We start from the raw sequence: 15,230 nt of genomic DNA, 5'->3' as shown, positions 1-15,230 counted from the left end.
CAGATGAGCTCGCTGTGGGAGATTGTGATAATGCTGAGTTCACACTTGTGCGCTGTCCTTTCTATCGCAGAGACGTTAACCCTGATAGTGGCCGTTTGGAGACATGGCCTGTAAGACAGCACTATATCTCCCTTTGTGCAGGAACTGAATCCAAGTCTGATAAGTGAAAGGCTAGTGACTAAATCTCTGCCCACCCAGAGCAGAGAGATGTTACTGTGCTGTGCCTGGGCTAGATCTGTACCCCAGTTACATATTGAACCATCCCATACAAACATATGAATTAGGAGCAGGAGTAGGCCACTCAGCTCCTAGAGCCTGCTCCGCCATTCAACATGATCACGGCTCTGATTGTAACCTCAACACCACATTCCGGCCTACCCCTGATAACCTCTCACCCCCTTGCTTATCAAGAATCTATCTACCTTTGCCTTAAAACTATTCAAAGACTCTGCTTCCGCTGCTTTTTAAGGAAGAGAGGTCCAAAGACTCACGATCCTCTGAGAGAAAAATTTCTCTTCATCTCTGTCTTAAATGGGCGACCCTTTATTTTTAAACAGTGACCCCTAGTTCTAGATTCTCCCACAAGAGGAAACATCCTTTCCACATCCGTCCTGTCAAGACCCCTCAGAATCTTACATGTTTCAATCAAGTCACCTCTTCCTGTCATAAATTCCAGCAGATACAAGCCGAGCCTGTCCAACCTTTCCTTGTAAGACAACCCGCCCATTCCAGGTATTAGTCTAGTAAACCTTCTCTGAACTGCTTCCAATGCATTTACATCCTTGCTTAAATAAGGAAACCAATACTGTACGCAATACTCCAGATGTGGTTTCACCAATGCCCTGTATAACTGAAGCATAACTTCCCTTCTTTTGTATTCAATTCCCCTCGCAATGAACAATAACATTCTATTAGCTTTCCTAATTACGTGCTGTAGCTGCATACTAACATTTTGCAATTCATGCACTAGGATACCCAGATCCCTCTGCATCTCAGAGCTCTGCAATTTCTCTCCATTTAGGTAATATGCTTTTTTATTCTTCCTGCCAAAATGGACAATTTTACATTTTCCCACATTATACTCCATTTTCCAGATCTTTGTCCACTCACTTAACCTATCTGTATCCCTCTGTCGCCTCCTTATGTCCTTTTGACAACTTATTTTCCTGCCTATCTTTGTGTCATCGGCAAATTTAGCAACCATACCTTCGGTCCCTTCATCCAAGTCATTTATATAAATTGTAAAAAGTTGAGGCCCCAGCACTGATCCCTGCGGCACATCGCTTGTTACATCTTGCCAACCAGAAAATGACCCATTTATGCCCACTCTCTTTCCTGTTAGCTATCCAATCTTCTATCCATGACAATATGTTACCCCCTACACCATGAGCTTTTATTTTCCGCAATAACCTTTGATGTGATACCTTATCAAGTGTTTTCTGGAAATCTGGGTACAGTACATCCACCGGTTCCTCTTTATCTGCAGCACATGTTACTTCTTCAAAGGACTCCAATAAATTGGATAAACGTGATTTCCCTTTCACAAAACCATGTCGACTCTGCCTGCTTACCTTGAATTTTTCTAAGTGTCCTGCTATAACGTCTTTAATAATAGCTTTTAACCTTTTCCCTATGACAGATGTTAAGTTAACTGGCCTGTAGTTTCCTGCTTTCTGTCTCCCTTTCTGAATAAAGGAGTTACATTCCCATCATTATTTGCCACCTGCAGTGTAGATTTCCTTTTCATCTGAGACCACACTGACTTTAAGCAAATGTGGCAGTCCATGAGCTGGGAAAATGCCTGCTTAGGAGAGGTTTAGTAGGATTGAAATGAAATAAATTGTATGAATGAAATTATTGCTGTCCAGTGTTGGAAATGAGTGTTGTTTAGGGATATGATCAGGTGTGCCAGGTATTTACATAGCCCCTTGTTGTTGCTAACTCTGCAGTTGGCAGTGCTCGGTTTGTACATGTGGCTGTGAGAGCTGCTACTAAATTACTTTCCAAATTTTAGCCACGAGTTTATCAAACCTAGATTATTACTAAAGTTCATTGACTTGCCAGGAATTCCTTTGTTCCAGCTTTAGTAAATACTTCTTGAGCCTTTTTTGAATATAATTTGCTTCCTTTTGCTCCAAATGTATTGCTGCTCCAAGCCATGGTATTGGTATTTTGCTGCTCTAATTTGTGCTGTATTGCTGCTCTGTGTCACAGTGTTTTACTGCTCTGAGGCGAGGGGTATTGCTGCTCTGAGGCAAGGGGTATTGCTACTTTGTCTCGCAATGTTGTACTCCTCTGAGGCGAGGGGTATTGCTGCACTGAGGCGAGGGGTATTGAACACCATTACCATTGTTGCCAATCTCTTTTCTTTTGTTCCTTGTATTGAGGTTATTTTATTGTTTTTATTTATTTAGAGATACAGCACTGAAACAGGCCCTTCGGCCCACCGAGTTTGTGCCGACCATCAACCACCCATTTATACTAATCCTACATTAATCCCATTACCCCCTCACATCCCCACAATTCTCCTACCACCTACCTATACTAGGGGCAATTTATAATGGCCAATTTACCTATCAACCTGCAAGTCTTTGGCTGTGGGAGGAAACCGGAACCTCCGCCGAAAACCCATGCGGTCACAGGGAGAACTTGTAAACTCCGCACGGGCAGTACCCAGAATCGAAACCGGGTCGCTGGAGCTGTGAGGCTGCAGTGCTAACCACTGCGCCACTGTGCCACCGTATTGTGCACTAGTGATATAATCATAAGCTCTACGTGCACCAAAGATTATCTGTCTCTTATTCTTCTATAGTACAAGGCTTGTGTACTCTAATTTCAGCAAATTACTATTGGAATAGAAAATAAAGAAGGGTTACTACTATATGCTGGAGCATGTGGAGCCACTGAGTGTAAGTGAATGGAAACAGACTGAAAGGTTGAAGCACAGCCTGAAATGGAATGCTTTGCCCTCTCCTGGTTAGAATGCATGTGCTTTTACTTACAGGAGAATGAGCTGAAACAAGCCTGGAGTGAAAATGCACGGCTAACTGAAGAGACCATTAGGCTCAGCCAAGAGGCACAGGAGGCTGAAAAGGTAATGCTTGGCTTCATCTCTTCTCTGTGCACTGAAACCACCCATCCGCCGCCATATCCCAGTGGGGCAGGAATGCATTTGTAGCTTTTAACTTAGACAACATCTGCTCTTTGTTTTGCTATAATAATGCATGCTCCACAAGCAACAAATCCTTTCTACCTACTGTTATTCCCTTAATGACATGGTACATGGACTTGATTTCTTATATCTGCTGGCCACTTATTTGTATTTAATAGTTAATATATATATACAAGAACAGACAAATTAGAAACTAGACTTAAAATCTTTTGAGCATCTGTGGAGACAGAAGCAGAGTTAACGTTTCAGGTCAGTGACCCTTCACCAGAACTGGCATGTGCCAGAAATGAAATAGGTTTTAAGCAAGTAAAGCAGGGGTGGGGCAAGAGATAACAAAAGAGAAGGTGTTGATAGGACAGGGTCACAGAGAATAACTGACCAGAAGGTCATGGAGCAAAGGCAAACGGTATGTTAATGGTGTGCTGAAAGACAAAGCGTTAGTGCAGAATGGACAAAGCGTTAGTGAATTGACAGAACACTGAACAGCCTGGCCCCAAGCACAAACATGAAAAAAACAGTGGGTAAGCACGGTGGAAACAAACTAAACTAAAATAAATACATAAAAAAGAAAAAATAACTAAAAATAAAAAGGGGGGCTGTCACGCTCTGAAATGATTGAACTCAATGTTCAGTCCGGCAGGCTGTAGCATGCCTAATCGATAAATGAGATGCTGTTCTTCGAGCTTGTGTTGATGTTCACTGGAACACTGTAGCAATCCCAGGACAGATATATTTTTGAGCATGAGAGCTCCCCCTTGCTGTCATGCCCACATATCTGTCCTGGGATTGCTGCAGTATTCCAGTGAACATCACGCAAACTTGAGGAACAGCGTCTCATTTACCGCTGCGGCACGCTACAGCCTGCCGGACTGAACATTGAGTTCAATCATTTCAGAGTGTGACAGGCCCCACTTTTTATTATTAGTTTTTTTTTCTTTTTTAATGTGTTTATTTTATTTTAGTTTGCTTCTTCAGTGCCTACCCACATTTTTTTCATGTTTGTGCTTGGGGCCAGGTTGTTCAGTTTTCTGTCAATTAACACCCTCTCTGTACTAACGTTTTGTCTTTCAGCACACCATTAACATACCGTTTGCCTTTACTCCATGACCTTCTGGTCAGTTATTCTCCGTGACCTTGTCCTATCAACACCTTCTGTTTTGTTATCTCTTGCCCCACCCCCGCTTTACTTGCTTAAAACCTATTTCATTTCTGGCACTGCCAATTCTGATGAAGGGTCACTGACCTGAAACATTAACACTGCTTCTATCTTCACAGATGCTGCCGGACCTGCTGAGTATTTCCAGCATTTCTTGTTTTATTTCAGATTTCCAGCATCTGCAGTATTTTGCTTTTATATTAAAATCTTCTGAATTGTACTTATACTGGTCCCTTTCTTCCATTCTTTGCTGTCCTTCCCTCACCCCCATTCTGTACTGTCCTTCCCTCACCCCCATTCTGTGCTGTCCTTCCCTCACCCCCATTCTGTACCGTCCTCCCCTCACCCCCATTCTGTATGGATAAAGGATTGGCTAACTAACAAGGAACAGAGAGTTGTGAGAAATTGAGTATTTTCAGGTTGGCAAGCTGTAACTAGTGGAGTGCCACAGGGATCAGTGCTGGGGCCTCAACTATTTATGATCTATTATGACTTGGATGAAGGGACTAAATGTATCGTAGCCAAATTTGTGGACAATACAAAGATAGGTACGGAAACAAGTTGAGAGGAGGACACAAAGTGCCTGCAAAGAGATATGGATAGGTTAAGTGAGTGGACAAAAATTTGATAAATGGAGTATAATGTGGGAAAATGTGAGGTTGTCCACTTTGGTGAGAAGAATAGAAAATCAGAATATTACTTACATGGAGAGATACTGCAGAATGCTGCGGTACAGAGGGATCTGGTTGTCCTTGTACATGAATCACAAAAAGTTAGCCTGCAGGTACAGCAAGTAATTATGAAGGCAAATGGAATTTTGGGATTTGTTGCAAAGGAGGTGAAGTATAAAAGTAGGGAAGTCTTGCTGCAACTGTACAGGGCATTGGAGAGACCACACCTAGAGTTCTCCATACAGTTTTGGTCTCCTTTCTTAAGGAGGCATAGACTTGCATTAGAATCAGTTCAGAAAAGGTTTACGAGGCTGATCCCTGGGATGAAGGGGTTGTCTTATGAGGAAAGGTTAAGCAGGTTGGACCTACGCTCATTGGAGATTAGAAGAATGAGAAGCGATCTTATTGAAACATGTAAGATTCTGAGGGGATTTTCCAGGGTGGATGCTGAGAAGATGTTTCCCCTCATGGGAGAATCTAGAACTAGGGGGGCACAGTTTCAAAATAAGAAATTTCTTCTGTCAGAAGGTCATTATTCTTTGGAATTCTCTTCCTCAGAGCAGTGGAGGTTGGGTCATTGAATATATTCAAGACTAAGTTAGACAAATTTTTGATCTACAAGGGAGTCCAGGGTTATGGGGGGCAGGCAGGAAAGTGGTGTTAAAGGCCACAATTAGATCAGCCATGGTCTTATTAAATGGGGGAGCTGGCTTTAGGGTCCAAATGACCTACTCCTGCTCTTATTTATTATGATCATATGTCTTATTCTGTACAGTCCTTCCCTCACTCCATTCTGTACCGTCCTTCCCTCACTCCATTCTGTACCGTCCTTCCCTCACTCCATTCTGTACAGTCCTTCCCTCACTCCATTCTGTACCGTCCTTCCCTCACTCCATTCTGTACCGTCCTTCCCTCACTCCATTCTGTACCGTCCTTCCCTCACTCCATTCTGTACCGTCCTTCCCTCACTCCATTCTGTACAGTCCTTCCCTCACTCCATTCTGTACCGTCCTTTCCTCACTCCATTCTGTACCGTCCTTCCCTCACCCCATTCTGTACCGTCCTTCCCTCACCCCATTCTGTACCGTCCTTCCCTCACCTCATTCTGTACCGTCCTTCCCTCACCTCATTCTGTACCGTCCTTCCCTCACCCCATTCTGTACAGTCCTTCCCTCACCCCATTCTGTACCGTCCTTCCCTCACCCCATTCTGTACCGTCCTTCCCTCACTCCATTCTGTACCGTCCTTCCCTCAGTCCATTCTGTACCGTCCTTCCCTCACTCCATTCTGTACCGTCCTTCCCTCACCCCATTCTGTACCGTCCTTCCCTCACCCCATTCTGTACCGTCCTTCCCTCACCCCATTCTGTACCGTCCTTCCCTCACCCCATTCTGTACCGTCCTTCCCTCACTCCATTCTGTACCGTCCTTCCCTCAGTCCATTCTGTACCGTCCTTCCCTCACCCCATTCTGTACCGTCCTTCCCTCACTCCATTCTGTACCGTCCTTCCCTCAGTCCATTCTGTACCGTCCTTCCCTCACCCCATTCTGTACCGTCCTTCCCTCACCCCATTCTGTACAGTCCTTCCCTCACCCCATTCTGTACCGTCCTTCCCTCACCCCATTCTGTACCGTCCTTCCCTCAGTCCATTCTGTACCGTCCTTCCCTCACTCCATTCTGTACCGTCCTTCCCTCACCCCATTCTGTACCGTCCTTCCCTCACTACATTCTGCGCTTCCCTCACCCCATTTTGTATTGTGTTTCCTCTCACTTTCTGAGATAAAATGCTTCTCATGCATTCATAAGCTTCTGACTGAGCATATGCACCAATTTATTCTGTTTTGTGATTGTAAACTTGTATTCTTTATTTTTCCCTTTTCTTTCTGCCAATTATCTCCCCTCTTGTTTTTAAGAATGACACACAGGGATGCTGTTCCCAGGCCTTAGTTAATCATCAGTTCCTGTATCTGGTGCTATTTCCTAATGCTCACATACTTGAAAAGTTGCTGTAAGAAACACGAGATAGTAATTGGCTGATTTTCCCCGACTTCCCCATGGTCACTGAGGTCAACGCATCCCCATTACCACCCTCGCACAGACCACATGGCTACATGGATGCATCATGAGAACTCCTTACTTTGTTGTTGTATTTATTCAGCCGATCTCTATGTAGCTATGAAAGAGATAGTTCAGAAATAACCATTGTATGGAAAGGAGGAGAGGAATGGGTGGGTGACATCCCATTATGTATTTTCCAAAGGTGTAAAATTCTGTTCCCTTATTTATGCCCCCAAGCTAGTCCAGTTCTCAAACTAGTGCCTATTCTTTGCTCAGAAGCTATCTGCAGCATTTACAAAGCAAGTAGAGATTAGTTTGAGTTTGCCAACAAATTCAGTATCCTTTTATACAGCAGTGAGCTGTGAGAATTAGTGTTGGTACTTTCTGACTCTGCTGAAATACCTGTGTTTGATGCAGGTTAAAGCTCACAACAATGACCTGAGAGGGAAACTCTCAGTTGTGACGGCAGAACGAGATTCCGCTCTGAAGGAGAATCAGCGACTCCAAGCCAAGCTGGAGAACCTAGAGCAGGTCCTGAAGGTAAGGTCACTGGAAGCACCATATAAAAAAAATGCATCCCAGTGTTGAGCTCAGGGAACTCACAGAACATTGTCATAGTAAATAAACATTCCAGTGGGAGATTGCAAAACCTAGGTAGCTCACAGCACCTTGCTAGGGTTCCCTAAACATGCATTAGTGCCTGCATGGTGGAAGTGCTCTCTTCCTTCTCTGCAGAAAAGAAGGAGCAGAAGTATCAGCAAGTGATCCCAGGCCATGCTCGAGTTTCTGAGGTGCAAATAGGAACAGTATTTTCAGACAGGGCACTCGTGCTTGATAGAAAATATGAGGGGGCTGAGTGGCTGGTGGGAGGGCAGGTTCAAGAACTAGACTAGGGAAATTAGGAAAATTTTAGAATTTGGTAGGGAGTATTATAGAATTGTGGGGTGGACTTTAGAAGCCTAAACAGAGATCTGTAAAACTGGGGTGGGAGGAGAGCTTTAGTACTGGAAAAGAGGTGTATGAGGTGAAGTGTTTCCAAAAGCCCTGGTATGTGGCTGTGTGTTTCCAGCAGAGCATTGATAGGGGGCAATATACTTCCAGCACAGCCTCAGTACAGGACAGTCTGTATTCAGCAGGCTGTCTTAATACAGAGAACCTCATTTTTTTAATAGGCTGTCCCAGTACAGGGAGCCACATATTTTCTGTAGGGTGTCCCAGAACAGGGAGCCCTATGTCTTCTCTGTTACTGGGCAATATAATTTCAGAAGGCTGTATCTGCCACTGTGAGGATGGAGAGTTATTAACATTTCTCTGTGCAGCACATGCGAGAGGTGGCAGAGCGCAGACACCAGCTGGAGTTGGAACATGAAGAAGCGCTGACAATTCTGCAGGCCAAGCAGCATGAGGTGGAGCGATTGCAACAGGTAGTAAGATTCCATCTTTTGTTCTCTGTTCCTCGGCTTAAGGCACGCACCTCTTACTGGGTTCTTGCAATCCACAGAAACTGGCTGTCAGCCGAAAATTTGCCTGTGACTGTTATTCTTTTGTAAACATTGACTATATCAGCAGACTATTTGATTGTGGAGCCATCACAGCTAAGCCTAATCCTATCCTCTGCTGGTGGTCACACAAATATCGCTAAATAGCAGTTAGGAACAGGAACCTAGACAACCAGAGCCATTTGTAGCCCCTCTCCTTTTGTGTAATGCAGACCAAGGATGAAACTTGTACCTTTCTGGACCATGTCTGGTTACTCGTTGAATGAACTTGCTGAACCATCAAGGAGCTTGTAAAAAGTATTCTAAAAGCTCCCTCATCAATGTGCAAGTTAAAAGTAGATATAGGATTTCAATTGTTACAGGTTGCACTTTTAAAGCTGGATTTTTACAGGAAAGATGGAGCTGGATTAATTCTGCTACAGCTCACAACCTATTCACATATATTAAGATTAACTCAGGTTGCTGTTGGGTGTCTGTCTGTGATGCACATTACTAATGTTGGGCTCTGTCTCTCTGCATAAGCTCTGTCACTTAAATTGCTGTTTTACCACTCTGCAGCTCAGTGTGGTTTCCTAATACTGAAACTCATAGAGCCCCACTTGAGCAATCTGGCAACAGTGCTGTCCCTCATAGAACTGAAATGAAAAACAGCAGCTCCATGAGAATGACGATCCTTTCCAAAAGCTCCTAATGACAGCAAGATTTGGCAAACTAATGTTTCATAGTAAGTTTCTGATGGAGTGGGGGGGTTGGAAATTTCAGAAATTTGGAATGTCTATTCATAATGTGATAAGAGCAGGGGGCAGGTCTGGCATTTTAATAAAAACTGAAGTTAGTGAGAAAGTTAGGCTGGACAATCATCCTGACATACCACTATACTGGTTGTATCCCTGCAGCAGCCTCATTGCTTGAACAACACGGAACAGAGTATTCGAGTCCAAAACAGTCCTAGCTGCTTCTAGCCAACCCCATAATAGATTGACTGGAAAGTTCAGAATGAGGGGAGGTGATAGTGTAATGGTAATGTCACTGGACTAGTAGATCAGAGGCCCAGGCTAGTGCTGTAGGCACATGGGTTCGAATCCCACCACGGCAGATGGTGAAATTTAAATTCAATTAGTAAATCTGGAATTAAAAAGCTGTATGATGACCATGAAACCATTGTTGTAAAAACCCATCTGGTTTACTAATGTCCTTTAGGGAAAGAAATCTGATGTCCTTACCCGGTCTAGCCGACATGTCACTCCAGATCCACAGAAATGTGGTTGACTCTTAAAAAATACCCTCTGTGATGGCATAGCAAGCCACTCAGTTCAAGGGCAATTAGGTATGGGCAATAAATGCTGGCCTAGCCGGCGACACCCACATCCCATGAATTAATAAAAAAAAGAGTAGACATTTCCTTTTTTGAGCTGGACGAAGGTTAGACCATCTCACTAGTCATTTAGTGCACTCACTGAATAGTGAGATAGAGTCTCCACATACGACAGACAACATATCCACCTGTAATAAAGCCCTTCATGTTAAAATGTTGAGTTGTACATTTGCTTGAACCTGTTCACACTCACATCAAAGAATCTGAGAATTGCTTTAATTCAAATGTTGTATATGCCAGAATTTTTCATCTGTGGTCACTCTCTGTGAGATTGCTGTTAGCTTTAAGGATGTGCAGATTTGGTTATCTTTCCCCTGTAATAAAGAGGTTGCAGCTTCCAGCACAATATATTACCATAGCACTTTCAACATGGAAACAGACCATTGGGTAATCAGGTCTGTGCTGCTATCCCCAAATGAGCCACGTAGACTAATCTCAGTCTCCTGCCTGCTCTTCGTATAGTTTAATATTCATTTTTTCAAGTAATTATCTAACTCCTTTTAAAACATTACAGACTCTGTTTTAACAATGATTTGTGACAGACAATCCCACAGTCTAAGCACCTCTATATAGTTTTTCTTTCTAACCTTTCCTCCTGGTGCAGGCAGCAGTCATTGTGCAGAGGTTTAATTAATCTGCTTGTTTTTCAAATTAAGGCACAGTTTGAAGCAAAGAAGGAACATGAAGGTGTGGTCCAGTTACTGGAGGTAAGAGACTAACTCCATGTTATCCTCTGAAATCAATGTTAACACATTTCAAACTGAATCCTCAGCCTACCTTTAATCCTGTCATTGGAAGGTGAAATCCACACTTATGTGTTTGAACATCTGCCAGTGCTTAAACTCTCAGCTCCTTCACTCATCTGTTCAATGGTTTTGTCATTGTACTGGGTTCGAGTGACCAAGCACTGCTAATGGGACACATCATGGGCTGGATTTTCAGTCCGGGGTCAGGAACCCGATGGTTGGATCACTTCTACCATATCAGCATAGTGACACAATGCGATCTATAAAGAGGCGAGTTCAGCACCCAAGTAGGGACACTGGGAGAAGACAGGAACGAGTTCTGGAGGTTGCTTTTATAAGGCAAATGGCAGCCATTATTAAGCTTTCTGTTGCCTTGAGGAATGGATCAGGCAGGAGAGTACAGGTCCAGCAGCCGCATGGTCCACACAAGTGCCCATATGTTCACTTCTCAAGTATTCAAGCTGCTGTGCTCAAGCAATGCAACTTTGAGCATGAGCACCTCAGTTTTACTATCCTTTTTTACACAAGAGTTTTCATCAGCAGCCGCAATCAATAATGGCTTCCGGCTGTGTTCCTGACAGCTGTGCACTTACATGTCCCAGACCGTTGGTTTTTCCTGTTATTACCTTTGAAAATTTGATTCTGTCCCTCTCCAACCTGTTAACAAACTCATCAATGAGCTTAACAGCAATGTTAATTGGAAGTGTATGGATTGCTGGCTCCGCCCACCACCGCCCTCCCTTTAAAAATTCCAGCAAGTCATGGATGTATTGGAAAACTGACACGCCATCCAAGTGTGCTATTTTCAGAGTGCCCTCATGGCCAATTGAAAATCCAGCCCCTTGAGTCTGGTACTGAATTTACAGTCAAGAGCTTTCAACATAATTTAGATGAGATACCTTCTGTGGAATTTGTGCAAGAGTCTCAAGTAATCTCCCTCTAACTTTAAGCAAGTGTAGTTGTGGGTGTGAGGACCCAAATGTTGTGTGTCAATGAATCACTTCTCAACAACTAACTGCTTTAAAAATGGGGCGATTTTCCTGGTTCCAACTGTGTCCAGATGCATTGGATTGCCCAAGTATACTGTATCGGTATTGGAAAATATTAGAAAATCAGGATGTCTGGACATGCACATGTAAAAGAATTGGGTCAACTTACAGTTGTTCATTGCACTCAGGAAAATCTCCCCTCAATATTTTTTCCATCAGCAGCATCAGCACAGGTGTTAGAGCCCAGGCGCACTAGCTGTGGCTACAGATACTACAAACAGCTTCCTGACCACACACTCTTTGCCTACAAATGTCACACACAGCTTCCAGACAGCACACTCTGCTTACAGACACCACAAATAACATCCAGACAGTGCACTCTGTAGCTAAAGACACCATTCACGGAGCTTCCAAACAGGATAACTTGTAGCTACAGACATCATGTGAACAGCTTCCGAATGATACACTCTGTACCTACAAACAGCCCACAGTTTCCAGACACCATACCCTGTACCTTTAGACAGAATCCTGATAGCACACCCTGATCTAATCAGTTCCCAGACGACTCAGTATTGAGTGTTTCCAAGCCTATCTATATCCAGCAGCTGCATATAGTGACACCATTGTTCCAAACCAGAATGGAGATGATTAGTGAATTCCCCCATCAATCACATATGGACTCTGCACTGCTGTGAGTGACTGGGATTGATTTTGCACACACAATCTGTACAATGTTACTATCCTCCTCTCACTGCATTTTGCTGGAGAAATCAACCTGCTTTTATCGAGACACGTTGCTGCAGTTTTGTCATGAGTTCTGTTTGCTGTAGTTCATAGAGACTCTTTTTTAAATGTACTTTGTAAACTGTATGTTGCAGTTGTAGTCATTTAAGTAGGTTCCGTTTGCAATTTGCTGTGTAAGTAGACTGCTTGTCATGAGTCCTGCCATAAATCTTACATTGCCTCCAACTCTGGCTGACGTAGTAGTGTCAATAGATGCTCTGATATCCAGTCCACTCTTGAGCCAGTCTGTACCGAGCCATTCAGGGCCAACTGCTCCTCAGTGTATTTGGCTATCTATTCTCTAGACTACGTACGGACATTTAGCCCCTCATGTAGCTTGTGAGGATGAGTGAAATTGATATGATTTATCTATTTTTACCTCATATGGGCTGCAGGTAAGCCGCACGAAGGATTCCAGGCAATGATTGTGACCCTGGTGAAGCTCATAACTCTCAAGCATGTTCGTAATATCAATAGACATGCACCTCGTTTATGTATATTTTCAGCCCATACATGTAAAGCTGTGGATTTGGTTGCAACTTCTGGCACTAACTACCATTTTATCGTTTCATATGTACAGAAAAGTATTAGTCATACCAAGTGTTTTCACAAACTGATGGCAGTGCAGAGATTATGAGTGACCTTTCACCACCAGCTGAGGTTACAGTACTGATTACATCTGGCTAAAATATAGTGGAAATGGCGACTTCTTAACTGGGTTCCAGGAACAGGAGCTTTCTCTATATTAATAGCTTTCTTACATTCACTCAGAACACACAGACCCGTCTAATATCTGTGAAATGTGAGCAACAGAAAGTGTGTCAAAGCAAGCTGGGGTGACAGTGAGCTGCTGCTGATCTCTGGGTAGCTATATCTTACTAAAAAGATCTGCAGTGGGATACAGTGTTACGGAAATTCTTTACAACCTGGGTTCTCCTTTTAATCATGCATTAGAGCTGAAAATACCTGACTGGACAGAGCCTGATTTTATCTTCCTATGTAACACTGATCAATGATCTCTGTTAAATTGTAGGAATTGACCTGCCTAGTTTTACAGCGAGAGCTGGTATATTTTTGTATTGAATGATGCTTGAATTTATTGGATTGAAGTGGTTTGAAGCATGCTTCTGTTTAATGGTGTTTCGTTTTCTGTTTCTCCTGTTAAATAGAATACCTTGGACTGCATGCAGGTACACAGCATCATATTCCTCCCTCCTTAGCATGTAGACCTTTGTGTGCGTTTGAGGAATTCTCTGTGCAGCTTTCCACATAATAAATCCTTGCAATAAATGGGAACACCTTATTTATCTGAATGTGTCCTTTGAAGTTTTAATTACTGCACTTACAAAATAAGAAACAGTATCATGTAATTCTGTTTGGTTTATCAGTATTTGAGAGGCTCTATATGGTTTTCCTTTTAGTCTCTTTGTTAAATTAGAGCAGAGCTATAGCTTAGTCTCTTTATTGAATGTAAGTTATTTCCCTTCCTTTACCAATATTTGCCTTTTTTCTGTTAAGCAATAATCCTCTCAGTGCAAAAAATCTACATAAACGGCTATAGAAGCCAATGAAACAAAGGTGTTTTCTTACATTAATTTGTTTCATGATGTTGCCTCTGTTAAAAGCAATTTGCATGTCTCTGCGCTACTGGTACCACTAGCAGACTGGTTGAAAGTAGGGTGACTCCAATGTATATTGGGGCAAAAATCTTTTGAGTGTCTCACAGCACTTTGTGCTGACAGATTACTGCAGTCTATATAGCTGGTTGTCAGCTTGGCTCAATTGGTAGATTGCTTGCTTCAAAATCAGAAGGTTGTGGGTTTGAGTATCACTCTACCATTTGAGTGCTTAAAGAAAGCTGACACTACACAGTGTAGTACGGAGGGAATGCTGCATTGCTAGTGGCACTGTTTTTCAGAAGAGACATTAAACCAAGGTCCCATCAGCCTCTTATGATTGAAGTGGAAGTAAAAGATGCCATGGGCATTATTCAAAGCAGAAGGAGTTTTTTAGTTTTAGTTTTTAGAGATACAGCACTGAAACAGGCCCTTTGGCCCACCGAGTCTGTGCCGACCATCAACCACCCATTTATACTAATCCTACACTAATTCCATATTCCTACCTCATCCCCACCTGTCCCTATATTTCCCTACCACCTACCTATACTAGGGGCAATTGCTAATGGCCAATTTACCTATCAACCTGCAAGTCTTTTGGCATGTGGGAGGAAACCGGAGCACCCGGAGAAAACCCACGCAGACACAGGGAGAACTTGCAAACTCCACACAGGCAGTACCCAGAATTGAACCCGGGTCGCTGGAGCTGTGAGGCTGCGGTGCTAACCACTGCGCCACTGTGCCGTTCTTTCAGCATTGCTAAAACCAGATAAACTAGTCCTTAACTCATTGATGTTTGTGGTGTCTTGTGTGTAAAATGGCTGTTGCTTGTCTATGTAACAGCACCACTGCACTTGTAATTGCTTGTATTTGAATCACTTTGGAATGCTTTGTGAGAAACGATGAGGAACCAGAGGGGTGATTCTGCAATTCCTTGCTCCCATTGGGTACTGAATCTGAGCAAGATAGCATCTTGCAACTAAATTAATTGAAAGAACAGGGCCTGCATTGTTTGATTTTAAATTATATTTCTCCCTTCACTTCTCTAGGCTGTTGTCCAAGAAAGCAGCATATTGATCACATGGGGTTCAGAGTATGTTTCAGTAACATCAGGATCAGAACATGAATCAGTAAACAAGGGATCAGAATGGTGTCAATAAAATGA

The 15,230-nt window shown here is 43.1% G+C and overlaps 1 protein-coding gene across 9 annotated transcripts in view; it reads left to right on the top strand.

The window, feature by feature from the left end:
* The window catches only part of LOC137346640 (RIMS-binding protein 2-like), a 326,747-nt gene that overhangs the window by 221,316 nt on the left and 90,201 nt on the right, over positions 1–15,230 (top strand). For all 9 annotated transcript variants that reach the window (XM_068010262.1, XM_068010263.1, XM_068010266.1 and 6 more), the window contains 4 exons: positions 3,005–3,094; positions 7,475–7,597; positions 8,377–8,481; positions 10,588–10,638. In XM_068010262.1, the coding sequence (XP_067866363.1) occupies positions 3,005–3,094; positions 7,475–7,597; positions 8,377–8,481; positions 10,588–10,638 (369 nt within the window). The remainder of the gene's footprint in view (positions 1–3,004; positions 3,095–7,474; positions 7,598–8,376; positions 8,482–10,587; positions 10,639–15,230) is intronic.

The sequence above is a fragment of the Heterodontus francisci genome, chromosome 30 (assembly GCF_036365525.1).
Source record: "Heterodontus francisci isolate sHetFra1 chromosome 30, sHetFra1.hap1, whole genome shotgun sequence".
Classification (NCBI taxonomy): domain Eukaryota; kingdom Metazoa; phylum Chordata; class Chondrichthyes; order Heterodontiformes; family Heterodontidae; genus Heterodontus; species Heterodontus francisci.
The sequence above is the reverse complement of the archived record's forward strand: the minus strand, read 5'-3'. Positions and strand labels throughout refer to the sequence as shown.